General features: G+C 51.1%; 1 protein-coding gene across 1 annotated transcript; it reads right to left on the bottom strand.

Moving 5' to 3' along the window:
- Positions 1–14,980: 14,980 nt before the first annotated feature.
- On the bottom strand, positions 14,981–16,338 carry FOXB2 (forkhead box B2). The gene has a single exon (XM_086684676.1). It carries the CDS (start codon positions 16,265–16,267, stop codon positions 14,981–14,983), a length of 1,287 nt encoding a protein of 428 aa, XP_086540802.1. The 5' UTR covers positions 16,268–16,338.
- Positions 16,339–21,052: the final 4,714 nt, after the last annotated feature.

Here is a 21,052-nt window from a genome sequence, read left to right as displayed (position 1 = left end):
GCAGAGAGCAGTTATGATTTATATGGCGCTTTGTTGGTCATCATCCTGGGTGAATCCACATTCTCACGGGAACTTTCAATTACGGTCAGTTTCAAGATTTGCCTTCTTGCCATGATATATTTCAAAATTTCATCATAAGTAATGTTCAAATCATTTCACAATTTTCCTTTTAATATGCTTCTAATACTTTCGAAACCAGGAAAAGTTACTTTTTAAGGAAATACTATATAATACCAAAATTAATTTTAAAGCCAGGAAATTGTTTCTATAAATATGGTTTTAAAATCAGCACGTGGCTTTGAAAAGTTGTAAGAAATATTGCCTGGATCTAGTTTTTTAAAAAAAATATTGTCCAAAACAATTTCCCCTTTTCAGCTGGCCTCCTTTATTAAATCATACTAATTTTTAGGAGCGGTTTTTTTTTCCCCCCAATCTGTCTCCAGTTACTAAGAAACATTTCTCAATTGGTTTTTGAAAATAGGAATTTCAATTCTGATTGTCAACAAACTGGATTTTATTTATTGGTTAAATTAAACCTAATTAGGTAGGTATTCTTTGTCCAGTTTTACAGATGTGAAAACCAAAACACACAGAGTTTCAGAGACTTTTCAAAGCAGTTGAACACTGTGGATGAGAGCAGGGTGTGAATTTGGCTGCCTTGAGACCCAATCTTGGCTCCTTCACAAAGTAGTTAAATGACCTTGGCCAAGTAGCTGAATCTCTCTCTCCTAGCCATTTAAGCTTATTAGGATTTAGTTATCTAAGGTTTTGTTGTTGTTGTTGTTGTTTAGAGCAGTTAGGCAGAGGGTCTCCACATTTGAATTTGTTACGTCGGGGATGGTGAGATGTATTAACTCAATTATTCTTCCTCTTCAACGAATCTTTAAGAACTTCCCATAAGTCAAGTATTATATCAGCAGAGAAAAGAAGATAAAAAAGATATCTTTAGAAACTTTCAAAGTTTCCACACAAATTAATATCAAGGCAGCCAAAAAGTAAGTAATGGGCCAACTTGTTTTCCAATTAATCTTGTGTGGACCCCACAATGCTCCAGTTTCTCTTGAGCTCCTCAAGAGCTATTTGGTTTCTAAAGCACTTGGATACTCTGTCAAAACTGCTATTTTGAAATTTATCTTTGCTGCTCTCATGAGAAAAATATACAGAAGTCCCCGAAGTGTGTTTATTCCAACTTGCTATCGTTTATGGGACATTCTTCGGGGCTTCAGGTAAGCCAGTATCTCTCTAGTGAAGAGCTCCAGCTTTGGCCACTCACGATTTACTTTTATTATCGTAACTAGTTTAAAAAGTCAATATCCTCATGTTACATCTATAAGCAGAACTGTCAAATTCAGAAATTTCAAAAAACACTCTATATACCTTTGACCTACTCAATTAGTTTTGACTTTATTTAATTGATTTGCTTTGCTCTCTAGCCTCCTACCTTCCCTGGGTCATTTTTCTTCCTTGACTCTTGGAGAGTGAAGGTCAAACAGAGCAGTCTAGAGTAGTCTCATCCTGGGGAATTAGCTCCTGGACAGGGTCTGGCACACTGAGATCGCAGAACTTACCTGCAAACCGATGCCACTTTTCAGAGCCGCATTGCTATGAAGTCCTGCAGAGAGAACACAAGGTTGTCTTACTGTAAATACAGGACGTGTGTTAACAGTTTTATTTATAATGTTTATTTATTTTTGAGAGAGAGCGAGTGAGCAGGGAGGGGCAGAGAGAGGAGAGAGAGAATCTCAAGCAGGTTCTACACTGTCAGCACAGAGCCCAACGCAGGGCTGGAACTCAGGAACCGTGAGATCATGGCCTGAGCGGAAATCAAGAGTCAGACACTTAACCGACTAAGCCCCCCCGGCGCCCCCAACAGTTTTATTTAAAACTTTTTTTTAATGTTTATTTATTTTTGAGACAGAGTGAGATGGAGCACGGGTGGGGGAGGGGCAGAGAGAGAGGGAGACACAGAATCCGAAAGAGGCTCCAGGTTCTGAGCTGTCGGCACAGAACCCAATGCGGGGCTCCAACCCACAAACCGCGAGATCATGACCTGAGTGGAAGCCCGACTGACGCTCAACCAACTGAGCCACCCAGGCGCCCCAGGCAACAGTTTTATTTTAAAAGAGTATATTTTAGGGGCGCCTGGGTGGCGCAGTCGGTTAAGCGTCCGACTTCAGCCAGGTCACCATCTCGCGGTCCGTGAGTTGGAGCCCCGCGTCAGGCTCTGGGGTGATGGCTCGGAGCCTGGAGCCTGTTTCCGATTCTGTGTCTCCCTCTCTCTCTGCCCCTCCCCCGTTCATGCTCTGTCTCTCTCTGTCCCCAAAATAAGTAAACGTTGAAAAAAAAAAATTTAAAAGAGTATATTTTATCACTTCTAAAAGGAATACATTTGTCCTGTTTTTCTTAGTTGGTACATACTAGCAAATCTATGCCTATGCATATTGTTTCGTATTATAAATTTGAACCTGAACATTCTCCTCCAAGCTACCCTGCACTTAATTTGTACATATCTTTGTCAGGGGAGACAAGCTTCTGCTTCAGACTGTCAGGTCCTTGCGGGCAGATGCATCAAAATCCAGTCAGGGGACAGAAAGCATTCCAATTTTTACAAGCAGAATTTAACGTAACGAATAGTTAACTGGATGTAAAGATGTTAACAGCTGAAGGCGGGGACAGAGAATTCTAAACTATCACAGATGTACCAACTGCAGAAAGCAGCTTCCGCCCCTAGGCTGGAGAGTACAAAGGGAAGAAGTTGGAATTATTAACACTCAGAAACTCCGAGGTGATCCCCCATGAAGCTGAAGGTCAGAACCCAGAAAGCACCTGCTAACTGGTGCTGGGGTCTCTGAGATGGGGTGGGAAATGCGGTTGGTTCTTCAAAGGCTGGGAAAACTTCCAACTGGGTTCAGTTGCTGCTACAGGAAGACACTGCCAGGTGAAGAAGTTTTGCCTGCATGATGCTTCCAGGAATCACATGCGGAAAGGGAACCCCTGAAGGAACAAGCAGAAAGGAGCAAATCCCTTTTCTTTTTTCCACCCTTGCTGACCGCCACCAGAGCCCCATATTACCAGGACCCAGTATATAACCAGCGGGCAAAGCCGAAACGCAGTTTGCAAAGTCCCAGCTCTGGCGTCACGGAGTTGGAAAGGGCACGCTTGGAGATGAGAGACAATAGGTTAATAGTTGGTGCAGTGGGGAACATATCTTACCGTCAGCACCTGGCATAGTTCCTACATTACCATATTGAATAAATGCTTGTAGGATGAAGTTGTGCAGATAGATTTAAAAAATGTGATTAAACATTTTTTTTTTCAGTGTTATTTATTTTTGAGAGACAGAGCACAAGCAGGGAAGGGGCGGAAAGAGAGGGAGACACAGAATCCAAAGCAGGCTCCAGGCGCTGAGCCTTCAGTGCAGAGCCTGACGTGGGGCTCGAACTCACGAACCGTGAGATCATGGCCTGAGCCGAAGTCGGATGCTTAACAGACTGAGCCACCGAGGAGCTCCTAAAAAAAAAAAATGTGATTTTAATAGCTTAACATCTTAATTCCTCAGTCTTCATGTAGGAAAAGAAGTTGATAGACCACTTCCACGGTAGAAGGTGAAATCCCAATGATTACAGTCTACAAAGAGAGAAACAGAATCATATGGTCCCTCATTAAGAAGTTAGTGGGGGGCGCCTGGGTGGCGCAGTCGGTTAAGCGTCCGTCTTCAGCCAGGTCACGATCTCGCGGTCCGTGAGTTCGAGCCCCGCGTCAGGCTCTGGGCTGATGGCTCGGAGCCTGGAGCCTGTTTCCGATTCTGTGTCTCCCTCTCTCTCTGCCCCTCCCCCGTTCATGCTGTGTCTCTCTCTGTCCCAAAAATAAATAAACGTTGAAAAAAAAAATTAAAAAAAAAAAAAAGAAGTTAGTGGGAATTGGGAGTGGTGGGAGTAGAATGAAGGGCAAAGTAAGTAGCCAGAGAGGAGGGGGAGATCAAAAAGACTCAGAGTCAGAACCAAGCAAACCGTAAGACTAGTCTGGATGGCAAAGACACCCAGTGAGAAATTCCTGGTAGAGAGACAGGAGAAACACTTTTAGAAATAATCAATATTTAAATTCAATGAAGTAAGGTAAGCGCAAACCTTCAAGGCATTAGTATTTGCTCTCCTGCCGTGCCGGGGACACCTGGAGTGTTTGCAAATAAAAGGGGCAGTGTGCTTTTACACTGAGATGATCCCCAAAGTAAACCAGGTCTCTGGGAGCTGGCCTTTTAAGTTAGACACAACTAAGAGCGACAATGCCTGTCTCCCTTCTACACATTCTAAAAAAATTTTTTTTTTCAACGTTTATTTATTTTTGGGACAGAGAGAGACAGAGCATGAACGGGGGAGGGGCAGAGAGAGAGGGAGACACAGAATCGGAAACAGGCTCCAGGCTCTGAGCCATCAGCCCAGAGCCCAATGCGGGGCTCGAACTCACGGACCGCGAGATCGTGACCTGGCTGAAGTCGGACGCTTAACCGACTGCGCCACCCAGGCGCCCCTCCCTTCTACACATTCTAAAGCCACTGACTAAAAGTCCCCAGAGAATAGGGGTGTGAATCTGTCACAGGACATGCGAGGAGGCTGCGGAAAATTTCATGAACTCTCTAGGACCAGAGGGAACCCTAGCTCAAGTCCTGGTATCAGTTGTTTTGTTAGAATGCACACCATTTAGGGGCACCTGGGTGGCTCAGTCGATTGAGCGTCTGCCTCTTGATTTAGGCTCAGGTCATGGCCTCCGGGGCTCTTGGGTTCAAGCCCCACATTGGCATCTGCTCCCATGCGGAGCCTGCTTGGGATTCTCCCTCTCCTCTCTCTCTCTGCCCCTCCCCTGCTGGGGCTCTGTCTCCTTCAAAATAAATAAACAAAAAAGAATGCACGCTATTTAGTGCCTCAGTCCTGAGAACCAAAGCATTTTTATAAGTATTTGGCTTGAATGGCTCCATTTTTAGGCAAAGTGTGAGTTCACTAAATTGATGCATCATTTGAACATCTTCACGAACTCCATTCTGCAAGGTGTAGATCTAAGCCTGCGTACGTATAAAACCTATCGGAACAGGGGCACCTGGGTGGCTCAGTAGGTTAAGCGCCCGACTTCGGCTCAGGTCATGAACTCACAGTTTGGGGTCCGAGCCCCACATCTGGCTCTGTGCTGACAGCTCAGAGCCTGGAGCCTGATTTGGATTCTGTGTCTCCCTCTCTCTGTACTCCTCCCCCATTCTCTCTCTCTCTCTCTCTCTTAAAAAATAAACATAACATTTTTTTTAAAAAGCTATCAGAATAAAATTCAGAATAAAGCCTACCTCCCCTATATAAAATAGTGGGCATAAAAATACCTCAGGGGGCGCCTGGGTGGCTCAGTCAGTTGAGTCTCCAACGCTTGGTTTCTGCTCAGGTCATGATCATACGGTTCGTGAGTTTGAGCCCTGCTACGGGCTCCATGCTGACAGTGCAGAGCCTGCTTGGGATTCTCTCTCCCCCCTCTCTTTCTGTCCCTCTCTCGATCACGCTCACATGCTTTCTCTCTCAAAATAAACAAACTTAAAAAAAAATACCTATGACGCATGAAGCATCGTGGGAAAGCATGGTCTGCGAACATAATTGCACCACATTAAGGAAGTGAAGTAACAGTTCCTTAAACCCATCGGGTAAAATGCCTTTGTGAAGGGGTTGATTTATGATGTAAAGGGGAGAATAGAAAGAAGACCCCTGACTTCTAGCTCCGGTGTTTACTAACTTGCTTTTCAAGTAGCTGCTGCCTCAGCTGCCTCTGACGAAGTAAGAAGATTGCTGCTTTCCAATCTGAATATTCTGTCTTTATGTGACTTACAGCAGGGAGGCTCGAACTCTGGAGTTTTTCTGTTTCCCTTGTGCGTTATTTTATTTTATTTTATTTTTAATTTGAGCGAGCGAGCACGCACCCAAATGGGGGAGAAGGGCAGACAGAGAGAGAAAGAGAATCTCAAGCAATCTCCGTGCTGCATCCCACGACCGTGGGATCATGACTCCCGCTGAAATCAACAGGCCCCCTTCCCTCGAGCGTTAGTAGAAAATGCTCAGACATCTGGGAAAGTGATGGGTAGATCTGATAGACACCAGGGAGTTTTTGAGAGAAAAAAGCGATCTCAACTCATGCCTTTTCTGTGATGTTCAAAGTTATTTGGGTATCTCTGATGGACTGAGATGGTTGTAACTGAGGTCAACTGATGGAAAACAAAACAAATCTCTGTTAGTACGGAACTTCTCAAGGGTGTGATCTGGGGCCCAGCAAAATCATTACCACCTGGTAGCTCATTAGAAATGTATAATCTCAGGCTCCACTTCACACCTGCTGAATCAGAATCTTTGGAGGTGGGGCCCAGCGGAGGGGGGCCCAGGTGACTCACATGCGCCTCAAGTTTGAGAAGCAGCGTTAGCAGGTTGATTTGACTTTACAGATTTTTCTTTGTCAGGTGGGAGTAACCAGGCCTGAGTCAGCTTGGGGTCCCCTGGCAGGGGAGAAAGAAGATGTTTTCCAGTAATAACTGGGGTGAAAGTTAAACAGTTTTGTATATCGAAGACATAGGATGTTATTTTGTTCTCTAAGCTGGTAAAGCAAGATATATTTGATTATACTTTGGTTCTCTAACTCTCTTGGGTTAAAAACTCAGTCTCGTAATTTTAACAGTTTTAGTTCTCCGGTGTAACTTATTAAAAACAAAAAACCCTAAATCTCAATGATCTGTGGCTATTTTTGGAGGTAATCAGGCTTCTGGCCTAACAGTTGAGGCCTGTTTAATCTCCTGAAAACGTGCATATTCTGGATGGTTACAGACTTGTATTTTTCATTAAAAAAAATTTAATCTTTACGCCCAACATGGGGCTCGAACTCACCACCCCAAGATCAAGATGCTCTACTGACTGAGCCATCCAGGCAACCCAGACTTTTGCATTTTTTTTTTTTTTAAAAGAAACGATTTCAGTGTAAATAGGGAAGACAATGCAGTTTTACTTGGACTAGCACTAATAGTATCTAAAGCGTTCCTCTTGAAAACACTGGCATGACACAAAAATTTGCCAACTAGGAAAAAGGAAAATTACATTACTGTTCTGGAAAACTGTATCTTCTTTTTCATTTGGGAGGAAATACCTAAGCTAGCAGAATGTATTTACTTAGCATTCATTATCTGCCTAGTTTCTTTTTTTTTAAATATAATTTATTGTCAAATTGGTATTCATACAACACCCAGGGCTCATCCCAGCAAGTGCCCTCCTCCCTGCCCATCACCCACTTTCCCCTCTCCCCCACCCTCCATCTACCCTTAGTTTGTTCTCGGTCCTTAAGAACCTCTTATGGTTTGCCTCCCTCCCTATCTGCCTAGTATCAAAAAGAGTTTGAGGCTACCACAAAATTTCATGCAACGCGAAAGATGAAAACAGAGGACGCCGATAGGAAAGGCAACACGGGAACGTGAGATTTGGGGTGGCTGGCTGGCTCAGTCAGAAGAGCATTGGACTCTTGATCTTGGGGTTTTGAGTTTGAGCCCCATGATGGGTGTGTACAGATTTTTTTTTTAATTTTTTTTTTAACGTTTATTTATTTTTGAGACAGAGAGAGACAGAGCATGAACAGGGAAGGGTCAGAGAGAGAGGGAGACACAGAATTTGAAACAGGCTCCAGGCTCTGAGCGGTCAGCACAGAGCCTGACGCGGGGCTCGAACTCATGGACCGCAAGATCATGACCTGAGCCGAAGTCGGAAACTTAACCGACTGAGCCACCCAGGCGCCCCTGTACAGATTATTAAAAGAGAAAGTGAGATATATTCTTTAGCAAACCCTCTTTGTAATTTCAACCCTTTCACATTTTCCTATTCTAGCTTTATGGGACAGCAATTCTCACAAAATTCTCGAAGAGTCAAAACTTAAAGCGACAGCCTCCCACCAGAGGGGTCTGCAGTGAGAAGTCTTGTCAAAGGCACAGCAGGAAGACAGCAAGGTGTGTGGTTTCATCTTCTCTGCCACTCTTTGTCTTTAAAATCCATTTTAATCAGTCAGTTCTTCACCCCTCCCCCATATTTAGGGTGCTACATTAAAAAATAATAATTTAGGGGCGCCTGGGTGGCGCAGTCGGTTAAGCGTCCGACTTCGGCCAGGTCACGCTCTCACGGTCCGTGAGTTCGAGCCCCGCGTCGGGCTCTGGGCTGATGGCTCAGAGCCTGGAGCCTGTTTCCGATTCTGTGTCTCCCTCTCTCTCTGCCCCTCCCCCGTTCATACTCTGTCTCTCTCTGTCCCAAAAGTAAATAAACGTTGAAAAATAAAAATTTTAAAAAAAAAAAAAAAAAAAATAATAATTTAAATTTTGTTGAAATTGTAGTTGCACTGGCTGGATAGATCTTTAAGTAATCTTTCCCCTGGTTATAAGAGTAAAACATGACCAGGAGCACCTGGGTGGCTCATCATTAAGCGTCTGACTCTTGATTTCGGCTCAGGTCATGATCTCTCGGTTTTTGAGATTGAACCCCGCGTTGGGCTCTGCGCTGACAGTGCTGAGCCTGCTTGGGATTCTCTGTCTCTCCTTCTCTCTCTGCGTACCCCCCGCCCCCCCCGTGTGCGCATTCTCAATCTCTCCCTCTCTCAAGAATAAATAAATACACTTAAAAAATGGAAAAAAATATATAAAAGGAAAACATGATCAGTGTATGTAGACAATTCAAAACCACCTAGAACATGTGGAAAACAAGAAAATAAGATGACTTACGATTTCACCCATCTGAAGGTCGCACTGTTAATATTTGGTGCATAAACATTGTCTATATGAGTAAAATTTCATAAGCATTATTTGTGGTGGCTGCATGATATTGCATAATATATAAATAGCATAATTTGTTTAAACCTTTCCCTATGGGGATACAGGTTACATCCCTATAAAATAAGTTGCAAAACTTATGACAAGATTCATGTCACAGAATTCTCACCTGGGATAAATTCTTAGACTAAAGCCTTGTCTTTTTAGTCAATAAATGAGGCTGCCACTTAGTTGTTTAATTCCCTGTCCTCTCTAGCTAGGCAACATTTTTAAGAGAAGACGAATATTGTTTTTAAGCCAAGATCACTTCAGGTAAGTAGTGTTATAGGTGCACACATTGAAAAAATTGATTTATAGTTTCCTGAGAGAAAACTAATGCAGTGTTAGGTCAGAAAACTGTGTTTGTATATATAAATATAAATATGTATATATATATTTGGTTTGTCAGTATTAGATGGTTACATCTGCCTCTCTCTCTGCTTCTTTCCTCACTTCCTTCCTCTCTCCCTCCCCCAACCCCTTCCCCCCCCCCCCCCTTTTTTCATCTGTGTGTTTCAGTGTTGTGGATCCTTTCTGGAATGAATCTAGTTCAGCTGGGCCTGGACTCCAGCTCTCCAGCTCCTTTCTTACTAAGCGTTCATCCGCAGTAACAGTAAAAACACGCTGTCTGTGAAGGTGCTGACAGGGGCTGGAGGTCACTCAGATGGGAAAGCTTATTTCAATGCAGTTTTTAAATGATGCCACAATAATGAGATCTGTGACTTACAAGCAAAGCTTGCGTGTCTCTTGCACACAAAAGACCTGTTCTTTGTGGCAGGAAAGAACTATTTGTATCAAACTAGGCATAATCAAAACGTCTTCTTAGCAGTAGTCTATTAAAAATATTTTCATGCATCACCGGTTTAGCTTTTCTGAAATTTTTTGATAATTTCATAAAATCCTTTTTTAATAAGGCATTCTCTGCAGGGTTCTTCAGTCTAAAGAAATGTTACTATGATAATACAACTATAGTTCGCAGAAGCTTTATTTTCTGCTTAATGATATATGTGCATATCATGTGACTGTGTTGTAGATCATATGAATATATTATAGTTTAAGACTCAGAATTTGAATTTCATGGACCATGCTAAAATTCAATAAAGCTACATTTGGATGCAAGGGGGAAAGAGCAACATATGGCTTAAATTTTCCTTAAAATACACGGGGGATAGTTAAGGGGGAAAAGTGCTTGGGACAGAGTACATCTGGAGTTTTGCCAAACTCATACCATTTAAACAATGGTTTAAGACTGAATTGAAATCCCAAGCAGATCTCTTCAATCTCCCCCAAAGGGTATAAGGTAGCATTTCAGCTTTGACAGATAAAGTTAATGAAAATATTTTCAATGAGCAAAATGAAAATGTTGGACTTGAAGAAACCGTTTTGCTCTTTGGAATTCAAGGACTTCCCACCTCCACTTGAATCCTCACTTTGCCTTTTTAACTACAGAGAGGTTATCACTGGCTTTTGAAACTGTTTCTTTACTCTCGCATTTCCAATACCAACCCCCCCCCCCACCGACGAATCATAGGCACCCGGTCCCATTAACACGACTAGCACTTCAAACACTTGCCACATCATCCAAGCCTGAATATGCCCCCAAACTACCCTTTCTGCCCATTTCATAGTCAGGTACCATGAAGAATGAGAATCCTTATCCAGTGGAGGAACCAAATCCCACTACAGTTTACCAGGATCTCTCTATGATTTTATGCATATCAGAAATGGCGAAATTGTCAGTGTATGGCATTTAAAGAAACCTGGTGGCTTTGAGAATCACTGTTTCTTCTCCTAAGGCATGCTGCGTCCATACTCTTCTGGAGTCTTTCTGTACCAGGGCCAAGCAGGCAAATGTCACCTTTGAGTCCCAGGAGGAGATGTGTTGATCACCTCCCAACCCCCCCAGTGCAAAGATGCTTGGGGCTCAGCAGTACCACTTCCAGATAACTGGCTCTGATTCCTCTGGATGCTACCAGCCCTCATCCCTGGCTGGACTAATGCCAGTCTACTTAAGGAGATAATTGACCACAAGCCAGCCTGACTGACAGGCTTCCTAAGTGCCAGATGCCAACTGTGCCCATCCTGGCCTCTGCAAGAGAGCCTGTTCTCAAGACTACAGCTAAAACAGGCTCGTCCTCCCTGGGCCCTTAGCTCTTGCCTCAGCTTCCCGAGCAAATATAATCAAATGGATGATTCCAAGTTGTTTTCCTCCCACCTATATTGCAAAGGTATCTACACCGAAATCTTTCTCTTCTCTCATTGCTTCTTCCCATCTTGCTTAGGGTGCCATGCATTCAGGTAAGTGGGACACAGGCTAAACAAACACATTCTTTTCTATCATCCTGGAAACCAGGGATGCAAGTTCACTTTCTCTCCCCTAGGACTTAGCATACTGGGAGTGATTTTATTAAATGCATGAACTGAAATGGTCATAAATTTTTAAGTGTCTCTGCTTGCCTCTCATTTCTACCTAGAATTTACTTTCCCTCTAACCCGACCTGTTGCTAGAGAGAGAATACTGTGAGATCAGGTGCAATCATGTACTCAGTGGAGAGGGTTACCAGAATATCACTATCAATTTATAATTAGCTTTAATAGTTCTCTATACACTTTGAGTATCACCAGGACAATACTTTTTTTAATAGCTTGACCCCTATACACATGTTTAAAATAAGCACTGAATTAGGTTCCAATGTCATTGAATAGATTTTTTTTTTTTTTTGGCACATAGGTGTGAAAATCTGATTCTGCTGATGAGCAGTCAGCTTCAGGGCTGGGGTCTTCCCAGTCCTGGTATCTCACAGATCTGCCCAGATTAATCTTGCCAGGTTCCTGGCGTGGGAATGGGGTGGTGGTTGCTTAAAGGGATAAAGCCCCACACAAGCTAGTTACAGTTAGACTGTAGACCCCATCTTAGTTAAGAGGGGTCTTCAGGATAGTATTGGTATCCAGGGCTTTAGTTGGGATCTCCCTTGTGATCAGAATTTTGGCAGACACCCCTCCGTGTAAATTTTTTATTTACATGAATTTAATTCCCATGTTCTCCACTCTCAATGCACTGCATTGCTTCCTTTGGGTTCCTGGATCTCCTCCTGGATAAAAACTTGAGTTGACTCATCTGTAAGTTCACTTTGCCTTCCCTTCTCCTTTCTCGCTTTGCTTCTAGCAAAAGCAAAACAAAACAGTGTCTTCCACCCAGAGGTAGGAGGGAATGTGCCAAGAGGGTCCAGGAAAACTATGAGGATCAATTATTCATCCATTCCTTTCACTGTGGCCCACAGGCTCCTTTCTTCTCAGGAGGGGCTGTCGCTTAGCCAGCTCTCTGGGTGCTAAAGGACACTTTGGGTCACAGTCCTTTCCTGGAAGTGCCCTTTCCTGGGCTCCGCTAAAAAGCACACTTTTGGGGCGGGTGGACAAGAAAGAAGCGGTATTCTTTTGAACAAACCCTTGGGATCTAGTGTCCCCCTTCTTGGAGCCAACTGACTCATCTAAACCAGAGGGTCCAAACCCAGGATGTCTAGGCACCAACTCACCCAGAGGAGAACAAAGAAGCCAGACTCCCAAGCCTTTCCAAATCTGTGACCCCCATGTCAGTGTCCCCTCTTCTTTTCTTTCAACAGCATCAGACTAGTGTAGAGGAAAACTGCAGAGAACCTTCCAGAGTCTCAAGTTGAAAGGATAGGGGATACACTGGAATTGTTTCAGCCCTCAAGGAGGCAGTGACCTAAGCCTGCTTCCCAGACCAAAACTAGCTGCATGCTTCGATCGATGCAAGTTATACATAAGGGATGTGTGGAAATACCTATTTGAAGATGTAGCCACCCCACCCCCCACCCCCCGCGCCCGCTCCCCGGCTCCGGTGTCATTACTTTGTGCAGGTCTTGTTGGCCCTTTTTCTGATGAAAGGTTAGAGGACGCTTCCGTTGGGCCTGGCTGGGCAGAGGGAAGTCGGTTCCAGATGGAGCCCTGTTCGAGGCTGGAGAGCAGAGGACCTGCGGCGGCTTTCCCGGCCCCAGATGGGTCGCCCTCACCCGGCCGGGCCGCCTGGCCAGCTCCCCGCGCAGCTCTGCGGCTGCTCCCGCCCGCAAGTTCCCTCTGGGGGTTGGAGGACTGCGGGACCTCAGGCTCTAGCGGGCCTGGCGCTGGGCAGCTCCGGGCTCCAGGCTGCGGTCGCCTCCGCGGCCCCGCTCGCGGAGGACGCGGCCCGGAGCAGGTGCGCAACAGGTCTCCCAGGCCGCGGTGGCTGGGCCCGCGCTCCTCGTTTATGTGGGCCGCGGTGGCAGTGGCAGTGACCGGACTTCCAAGCCCCGGGTCGGCCCCCCAGACTTAAGGGCGCCTACCCAAGGGTACGGAGTCCCAGGCCGTGGCCCGCCCTCGGAGAGGAGCTCAGAAAAGGGAAAGGGTGTCGGGCGGTGGTGACGGTGTATTGATACGAACCTCAAGAGGGAACAAACAATTCACTGTTGCAAGTTTTTGCTAATCGGGTCTCCAGCACTGAGGTGGGCTAGAGCTCCGGAAACCAGGATCAGGATGGGTCGAATAGGAGGTAATTGCGCCAACGGATACAAGGAGCAGTGGAGGAAACATGTCCTTGCTGGCGGCTCTCCGTGAACTCACTCCTATGAAGCTTTGAAGTTAAGAAATAAAGGGAAGGGGGGAGGGTGTGTAAAGCCCCCTGACCGCCCAGTGGACACTCAAACTGCCGCCTCCTCTCTTGAGAAGCGAAACACCTTCACACCCGCAGCGGCAGATCGAGAGAGAAGCTTTAATGGAAAACACCGCGTACAACACTGGCAGACAGGAACTTGTCACAAAGTCACAACCCGAACGCGGCGCGGACGCAAGCCAAGGGTGACTCGGAGGTCAAGGGCAGCTGCCTCCTCCCTACCCGCCCCCCTTCGTTCCCAAAAGTTTGTTGCGAGTAAAGTGCTATTCCTGGGGCTCAAAAAGGGGGGAAGGGACGACAGCGCGGCAAGTTTCTTTTCCATTCGCTAACTGAAACTGAAGAATTTCGCCTAAAAGACGGACGCGCCCCATCAGCACGCAGAATACCAAATCGCAGAGCGCAAGAGGGACGGGGTCATCCTCTCGAGTCCGTCCGGAGGCTGGAAGGAAACCGCCAGGAGACGCTCCTGGAAGCGTTAAGAGCAACTGTGTCGGGTGATGGGGCATTCTTGCATTCATGTTTAGAGGAACAAAATCCCTCGGTGCAAGTGATGTTTTTTCTTTAAAATCCCAAAGGGAACGGATCGTGGGAATTAACATTATTTTGGGGCTCCTAAACGGCCTCGTCCGATTGATACACCAACGAATTGCAGGTAGAAAGCCGCCTTCATTGTCTCTCTTTGGTTGTGTTTCCCCGAACTTTACTTTTGGAATCTGGGGCTTTGCTCTTTAAGCCACTGCCATTATGTTTTGTGCAAACTAATTGCTTTAGCCATTCCTTCTATCCTTCTCGACCCCGGGTCAGAGCCAAGAAACTGAACTGTTTCCCAAGATCCTTCGTGGAGTTCCCGCTGCCTCCCCAAAGCGACTTAAGTCATGACACTGTGTCCTCGCCCATTTAACTGACCAGGAAAATAACGATATGAAAACGCTCTCTCTTATCCTTCTTAAATAAAACGAGATTTCCTTAGCGAATAGCAGTTTTGTCTTGGATGTTCAGGAAAGGCCGCTGCCCGGGGTGAGAAACTTGGTGGCTGAGGTCTGTATTAAGCGTCATTCTCTGTTGGATTTCTCCCGGGGAGGTTGAACTCCACCAGCTTCTCCCAGGAATAGGGGTCTAAATCCATTTCCAATTTGCCGGCGACTGAAGCTTCCCCGAATTCCTTCGCTCCCTCCCCCCATAACTTACTAACTTCCAATATTAATCACAATAGAAAACTCTTACCTGAAAATTGGCTTTCATTAATCTGATTGTACAACATGGTATAAACACAGACACCATAAGTGTTATATTTATTCAACCACTGGAGAGTCCACTTTCGGGTTTGTCGGTTCGAAGACCTTCCTTTGCCGCGAAGGCTCAGGCTCGCCAGCTCTGCCCAGCCTCAGGGCGCCCTCTCCCTCCCGGGCAGCCCAGGACCAGGAGTCCCTGCACGCTTTCGCCTCCCCCGCCCGCCAGGTCCCCTAGGAGTGCACCAGCACCGAGTGCAGGGAGCTGCCCTTGCTCTCTGCCGCAGTCGGGGCGGCGGGCTCCAGCAGGGAGGCGGCGGGAGAGGCCGCAGCCGCAGGGCACACGGTGGACGGCGCCGGCGGCTGCTGCGCGGCCGCGGGGACAGCGAGCGTCGGAGGCAGCGCCGCCACCGGCGGCAGCGAGGGGGTGGGCTTGATGGGCACCGGCACGGCAGGCAGGCTCTGGCTTGCCGAATGGCACAGGGCCTTGACCGGCACCCCGAAGGCCCCGTACTCCGGGCCCACGGGGACCCCCGCGGCGGCGGCGGCGGCGGCGGCCGCGGCCACCGAATCCATGACGCCCACGTGCGGCCACACGGAGCTGACGACGTTGCCGAGCTGACCTGGCACGGGGTAACCCAGGTGGTGCATGACCGACGCCAAGGGCAGCCCGCCGGCCTGCAGCACGCCCTTGTAGTCCCGGCTGATGATGTTCTCGATGGCGAACGGGTGCTTGAAGCCCGACGTGGACGCGGCCGCGGCCGCGGCAGCCGCCGCGGCGGAGCCCAACCCGTAGGGCGGGAACTGCGACAGGCGCCCCACGCTCCCCACCGCCGCGGCCGCCGCGGCCGCCGCGGCCGCCGCCACCGCCGCCGCCTCCTGCATCTTGCCCGGGTGGGACGGCGGCTGGGGCTGCGACTGCTGGGGCGGCTGCGGCGCGGGCTGCGACGAGAGGTGCGGCGGCGGCTGCGGGGCTGGAGGCGGCTGCTGATGGAAGTAATGCACCATGTGCGGCGGCGGCGGGGGCGGCGGCTGGGGCGGGTGGTGGTGATGGTGGTGGTGCGCGGCCGCGTGGTGGTGGTGGTGGTGGTGGTGGTGCGGGTGGTGCGGGTGAAGGTGCCCTCCGGGCCCGGCGCCCGGCGCGCCCTTGGTGCTTCCCGCGTGCAGGTGAGTGTGTTCGGCGCGCAGCACCTTGAAGCGCTTTCGGCGCCGCAGGAAGCTGCCGTTCTCGAACATGTCGCCGCAGTCGGGATGCAGCGCCCAGAAGCTGCCCTTGCCGGGCTGGTCCGGCCGCCGCGGGATCTTGATGAAGCAGTCGTTGAAGGAGAGGTTGTGGCGCAGGCTGTTCTGCCAACGCTGCGTGTGCTCGCGGTAGTAGGGGAAGCGCTCCATGATGAACTTGTAGATGTCGCTCAGCGGCAGCATCTTCTCGGCGGAGTGCTGGATGGCCATGGCGGTCAGCGAGATGTACGAGTAGGGCGGCTTTTGGTCGCTGTACGAGCTCTTCCCCGGCCGCGGCATCGCCCCCGGCGCCTCTACCGCCCTCCGGCCCCCGCTGGACGGCAGTGTGGCTCCGCACCCGGTAGCGGGGGCCTGGCGGTCTCCACTAACCCCCGCTCGGCCCGCCCAGCCTCGCCACCCCGCCCTCTCTGCCCCCAGACCCTCTCGCCGTCTCTCTCCTGCCTTCTGCCAGCTGCTTGGGGGCGGGGGGGGCTCCGCGCCTGCCCTCCTGGGCCCGCTCAGCTCTCCGCCGCTCGCCAACTTCTGGCCGGACGGTGGCCGACCCGCGCGCAGAGTGGCGGGCGGGGCGCGCCAGCTCCCCGGCCACACTCTCTCGGCGCCTCCCCCCAGGTGGTCAGAGGCCGAGCGCCGGAGCCGGCGGCGGAGGCGTGGGCAGGGCAGGGTGCCCTTCCGGCCTCCTCTTGGCTTTTTTCTCTGTCCGAGGGAAGCCCGGGCCCAGCGGGCTGGGAGGAAGGACGGGACGGGCGGGACTCTGGCCCTTTAAATCCTAGTTGGCGCTCGTGCTCCCGGAGGCCGGGGCGGCGAGACTCCCAGCGCCCGGAGGCTGCTCCCCGGCCGGGCACCTAGCCAGCCCGCCCCGGAGTTGCGGTTTTCCTGGAGGGGAGAGGCGAGGTAAGGAGAAGGAAGCTCGGCTCTGGGCAGCCCGCGGCTCCCGGTTCTCCGGCGGCTCCCGGCGGAGCGGGGGAGAGAGCTGTAGGTGGTCGCTGGGGGCGGGGTGGGGGCGGGAAAGTTTGGTCTCTGCAGCAGCCGCGCGGCCGGGCTCCGCGGCGGGGCGGGGGCGCTGGACGCGGGGCGCGCGCTGCGGGCCCGAGGGGGCGGCTGCGAAGGCCCGGAGGATGCGAGGCCGGCCTCGGTCCGCTCAGCCGTCCGCGCCGCAGCTGCCGCCGCTCTCCCGGGCCAGTCTCGAGCTGGAGAGGAGGCGGCGGCGGCTGTGGCAGCGACGCGCTCTCCTGGCTGCGTTTTGTAATGGTCCCCGAGACGCCGGAGACCCCCGCGGCTCGCGCTTCGAGACTATCACATGACCGAGGCTGAGGGACTCTGCCGCCGCCGCGTCTCTCGCTGAAGAAGGGGCACGAAGGCGCCGCGCCGCGCCCCCGCCCCCTCCTCCACCTCTGTTCCGGCGCCCCCACCCGCAGCGTTCACCGCCCGCCGGGAGGGGCAGGGAGCGCAGGCTGTTCGCGGGGAGGGGTGCAGCGCCCGGTGCGGTCTCCGCTGCTGCACCCCACCAGCGTCGCGACGCCTGGCAATGGGGGGACAGGACTCCGCTTCCTCTCTCCTCTCCTGCATCCCCCTTCTGTCCCCGCCCTTTCATTCTCCCCTTCCCACCTACCTGCTCTGAACTTCTTGTTCCTTACCTACCTTTCTCCTGGACTGGCCATTCTCTGGGCCAAGTTCAGGGCACCGTGGCCTCAAGGTCTCTCCTCTGCAAGAAATCCCAATGCCCAGAGGGTTGGAGGGAAAAGCTAATGAGGAGGAGAGCCAGGGGCATTTTCGTCAGATGCCAGCTTCATCACAATTTTCTTGCTCACGAACCGCATGTGAGGCCCGGTGATCGGCGTCAGGTACAGGGACGCAGGAGACGGCTCTTCGCGTTCCAAGACCGCGGTCTGGAGGGAGAGAGAGACTGTAACGAGGACATTAGGATAGATAGATAGAGCTTGGTGGATTGAGGCCCCACCGCGCTTCTTAAGAGCAGGTGGATGGGACAGAGTGAGGCATTCTTCTGGGGTGGTGACGTCTGAGTTGGGGCTAGAAGTTGGGAGCTCACACGTCCCATCACCAGAGTGAGTCCTGACTGCCGATCTTTGCTATTCTTAGTACGTTGAGGGGAAGCGAGATAATTAGGATTAAATAGGAGGTCAAAGTGATCAGTCCACAGGGCCCTGGTGTGACCTGTGAGAGAAAGCTGGGTGAGCCGCAGCGGGGAGGCCCCGGTGCCTGCAGGGGCCCAAGAAGCTGGTTCCTGCTCAGCACTCATCCGCACAGCCGTAGGCGAATCCCAAATGACTGCAGGGAAGTTATAGTCTGGTTTTGGCTGCCTTTGCCTTTTGGGAGGAAAAGCAGAGTTTAGGGGGAAAAATATACCTTCTTCCTGTCTCTGAGCCTCAATTTCATCATTTGTGAAATGAGATGTCTCAAGTTGGAAGTTTCACGGGTCCTTCCAGTTCTACCATTGAGGAGAAAACAGCACTTAGGGACGGTGTCTCACTGGGTTTTTAATGTCTTCTTTTCCGTGCCTAAGCCCGAAGGCAGAAAGCTGTCGGCCCAAACTGCTTGGGAGATTTCTCCTTGACGTCCAGCCTTGGTGACAGCAGGTCCCCCGTTTTTAACTTCCGACTTTTGGTGAGCTGCCCCAGGGCAGGACCAGAGGCTATCTGCCTGTCGGGTGCTTCCTCTGGTCGTAGGAGTGAGACGAGTGGGGCAGATTGGTAATTTATCTTTAGTCAGGAGCTAGATTTCCAGCTAGTGCTATTTGACCAGTTTGTATTAGGCCGGCAGACGTTTTGGAACCCGCGTTAAGGCGAAGAGTGCAAGAGAACCCGCGGGGAAAAGAGCAGCCTCTTGGCCGGCCCTAAGAAGAGGAGGTGGTCACAGGGGAGGATGCGTTCGCTGTCACTCCGTGCCGGAATCTTTCCTCCCCCTGTGGAGTTTCTGCGGGATGTTTAGTCCACTGAGGCAGTTTAAGGAGCCAAGCAGCAGCCGGCCTCCTGGGCACGCGAAGCCACGGAGGAATTCCGTGGATGCCTACAGTTAAAGCGAGAACTAAAGCCGGGGAGGCCCCTTCTCCCTTGCCCGACATGCTGCGAGAACAGCCCAGTCCAGGCCCAATAGCCGTGCAGAGGCCGCTGTCGGCAGCTCTTCAGGTCCTGCCCTTGCACGCAGAGCGGCCAAAGGCATCTTTCGTTGACGTCTTGTGAGAGTTTATTTACCGAGGGCTCCTGGAAAAGCAGCGCCTCCTGTTTGGGAGCAGCTCTGGGGCGTCCCCGTCGGGCCAGTGGGCTCCCTGCTGTCTGGGGACAAAGAGAGTGGACGGGCCCTTCAAGCGCCCGCGGGGGCAAGCCTTAGGTGCGCATAACCTGAACACTAAAGCCGCGAGCTGGGCGCTCACCGGGGTGAGCTCGTCCCAGACCCGGGTCACCACCTCGGGCTCGGGCTCGGTCCTGGAGGGCGCGAGCCAAGTGGCCAGCGCCTTCGGCCTCAGCGAGCCAACTGCGTTCAGCTGGCGGAGCGGTTCCGCGCCACCTGGACCAAGGCAGAGCCGCGAAGGTGGAGCGAAGCACCCCAAGCCTCGAGCCCCTGCGTAGCGGGTGGCCTGGGCAAGGGTAGAAAGTGCTCCCCGACACTGAGGCCCCAGCGGGCCGCCGCAGCCCGGGCTGCGGTTACAGCGAAGAGCTCAGACCGGGAGCGCGGGACATGTGTCCATTTTCGAGGGGAGCCGGCTGCGGCCGCCGCAGAGTATTCTGGGGGATTCTCGGCGTGGCGCAGGGCCCGGCTGGCGAGCTCCGGCCGCGGTGGGGGTGCGCGCTCTCCTTCTCTTTCCCTCCTTCCCGCGAGGTTGATTTCATTCCGGCAAGTTTTGCAGTTTTTGCAGGCGTGCAGCAGCAGCGGAGGGGGCGGTACGCGCGCGCTCCAGCTGCCTGCAGACCCCCGTTCAAGGAAAACAGATCGTGTAACCACACTGGCACCAACCAGTCGGTTTCAAGTTTCCGCGAGTATTTTTTTTCTTTTTTCCTTCAAACAACCCCTACACTATACAAATATTGGCTGGCGCTGAGGACCCTGGCAGGCAGATCATTGCCCCGGGCTTAGTGTAATTATCTCAGGCGTATTTGGTTTACCCCTTAGGCAATTGTTGGCGACGCTTTGCTAGGAAGAGGGACTCCATGCAAGGTTTTATTGCGTTTAATTGGCTCTATGGAGGGGAGTAAAAATTTGCCAGAAAAAGATGTGGAACTTTAGGAGCGACTATTTATTCATTCTCTCCTTTCTGTCTTTCCCCCCTCCCCCACCCCTGCCCCCCAGCCCCGGAAGGTCCCTCGCACTCCTCAGCCTGGATCTAGGCCAAGCGGTCCCAAAGCTTCGGAGGACAGCTGTGCCCAGCGTGAGGAGGAGCGCAGGTCGTCGACGGGGCTAAGACTGTGTGCAAGAGTAGGATGAAGGTAAAGGTTCGTGTGTTCATCTCGCTTTTCACGGGCTCTCTTTACCCACTGACCTTTGACTTGGGGGAACGTTGCCTGGGTTAGTTACTTTGGGGATTCTTCACTGTTCGGGCCTTTTCTCTGTCACCCCATCCGGCCTCTCGCCTGACCCCCCTGACTCCTCTGCCCATACCTTTCCCAGCCTCAAGGTGGAAGAGGGTGGAAGGAGGCGGGTCCTGAATTCAAGACACGTGGTTTCCAGCCTCGGCTCTGGCATCACCTCCAGTATGACCTGGAGGCGTCGTTTCCTTGGCTTTGGGCTTTATTTTCTTCCCGGGAAATGTGCCGGAGTCAGAACTGCGCCTTCCAAGGCGCGGCGCTCCAAGGAGCTGAGGTTGTGACCTCGATGGGCGGTGTGTCCGGGGCTCAGTCCTGGGAATTTAGGACTCGTGCAGCTTGCGACTCGGGGGGAGGGGGAGGGGGCAGCAGCGCCGCCCTTCCCCCACCCGCAGCGAACTGGGAATCCATTGTCTCTAGCGTCGACACTCGGCTCGCAGCCTCCTGAAGTGCACCCCTCCCCACCAACGTTTCTGAGCAGTTGCCCCCCTGCGCCTGGCCTGAAGGAGCCTGGGGCACAGGTGTTCGC

This window comes from Puma concolor, chromosome D4, assembly GCF_028749965.1.
Source record: "Puma concolor isolate L17-30 chromosome D4, mPumCon1.1.hap2, whole genome shotgun sequence".
NCBI classification, from domain to species: Eukaryota; Metazoa; Chordata; class Mammalia; order Carnivora; family Felidae; genus Puma; species Puma concolor.
This window is presented reverse-complemented; position numbering and strand designations above follow the sequence as displayed.

Coding starts and splice junctions, on each gene's coding strand:
- FOXB2 (XM_086684676.1), bottom strand. CDS start 16,267: ATGCCGCGGCCGGGGAAGAGCTCGTACAGCGACCAAAAGCCGCCCTAC.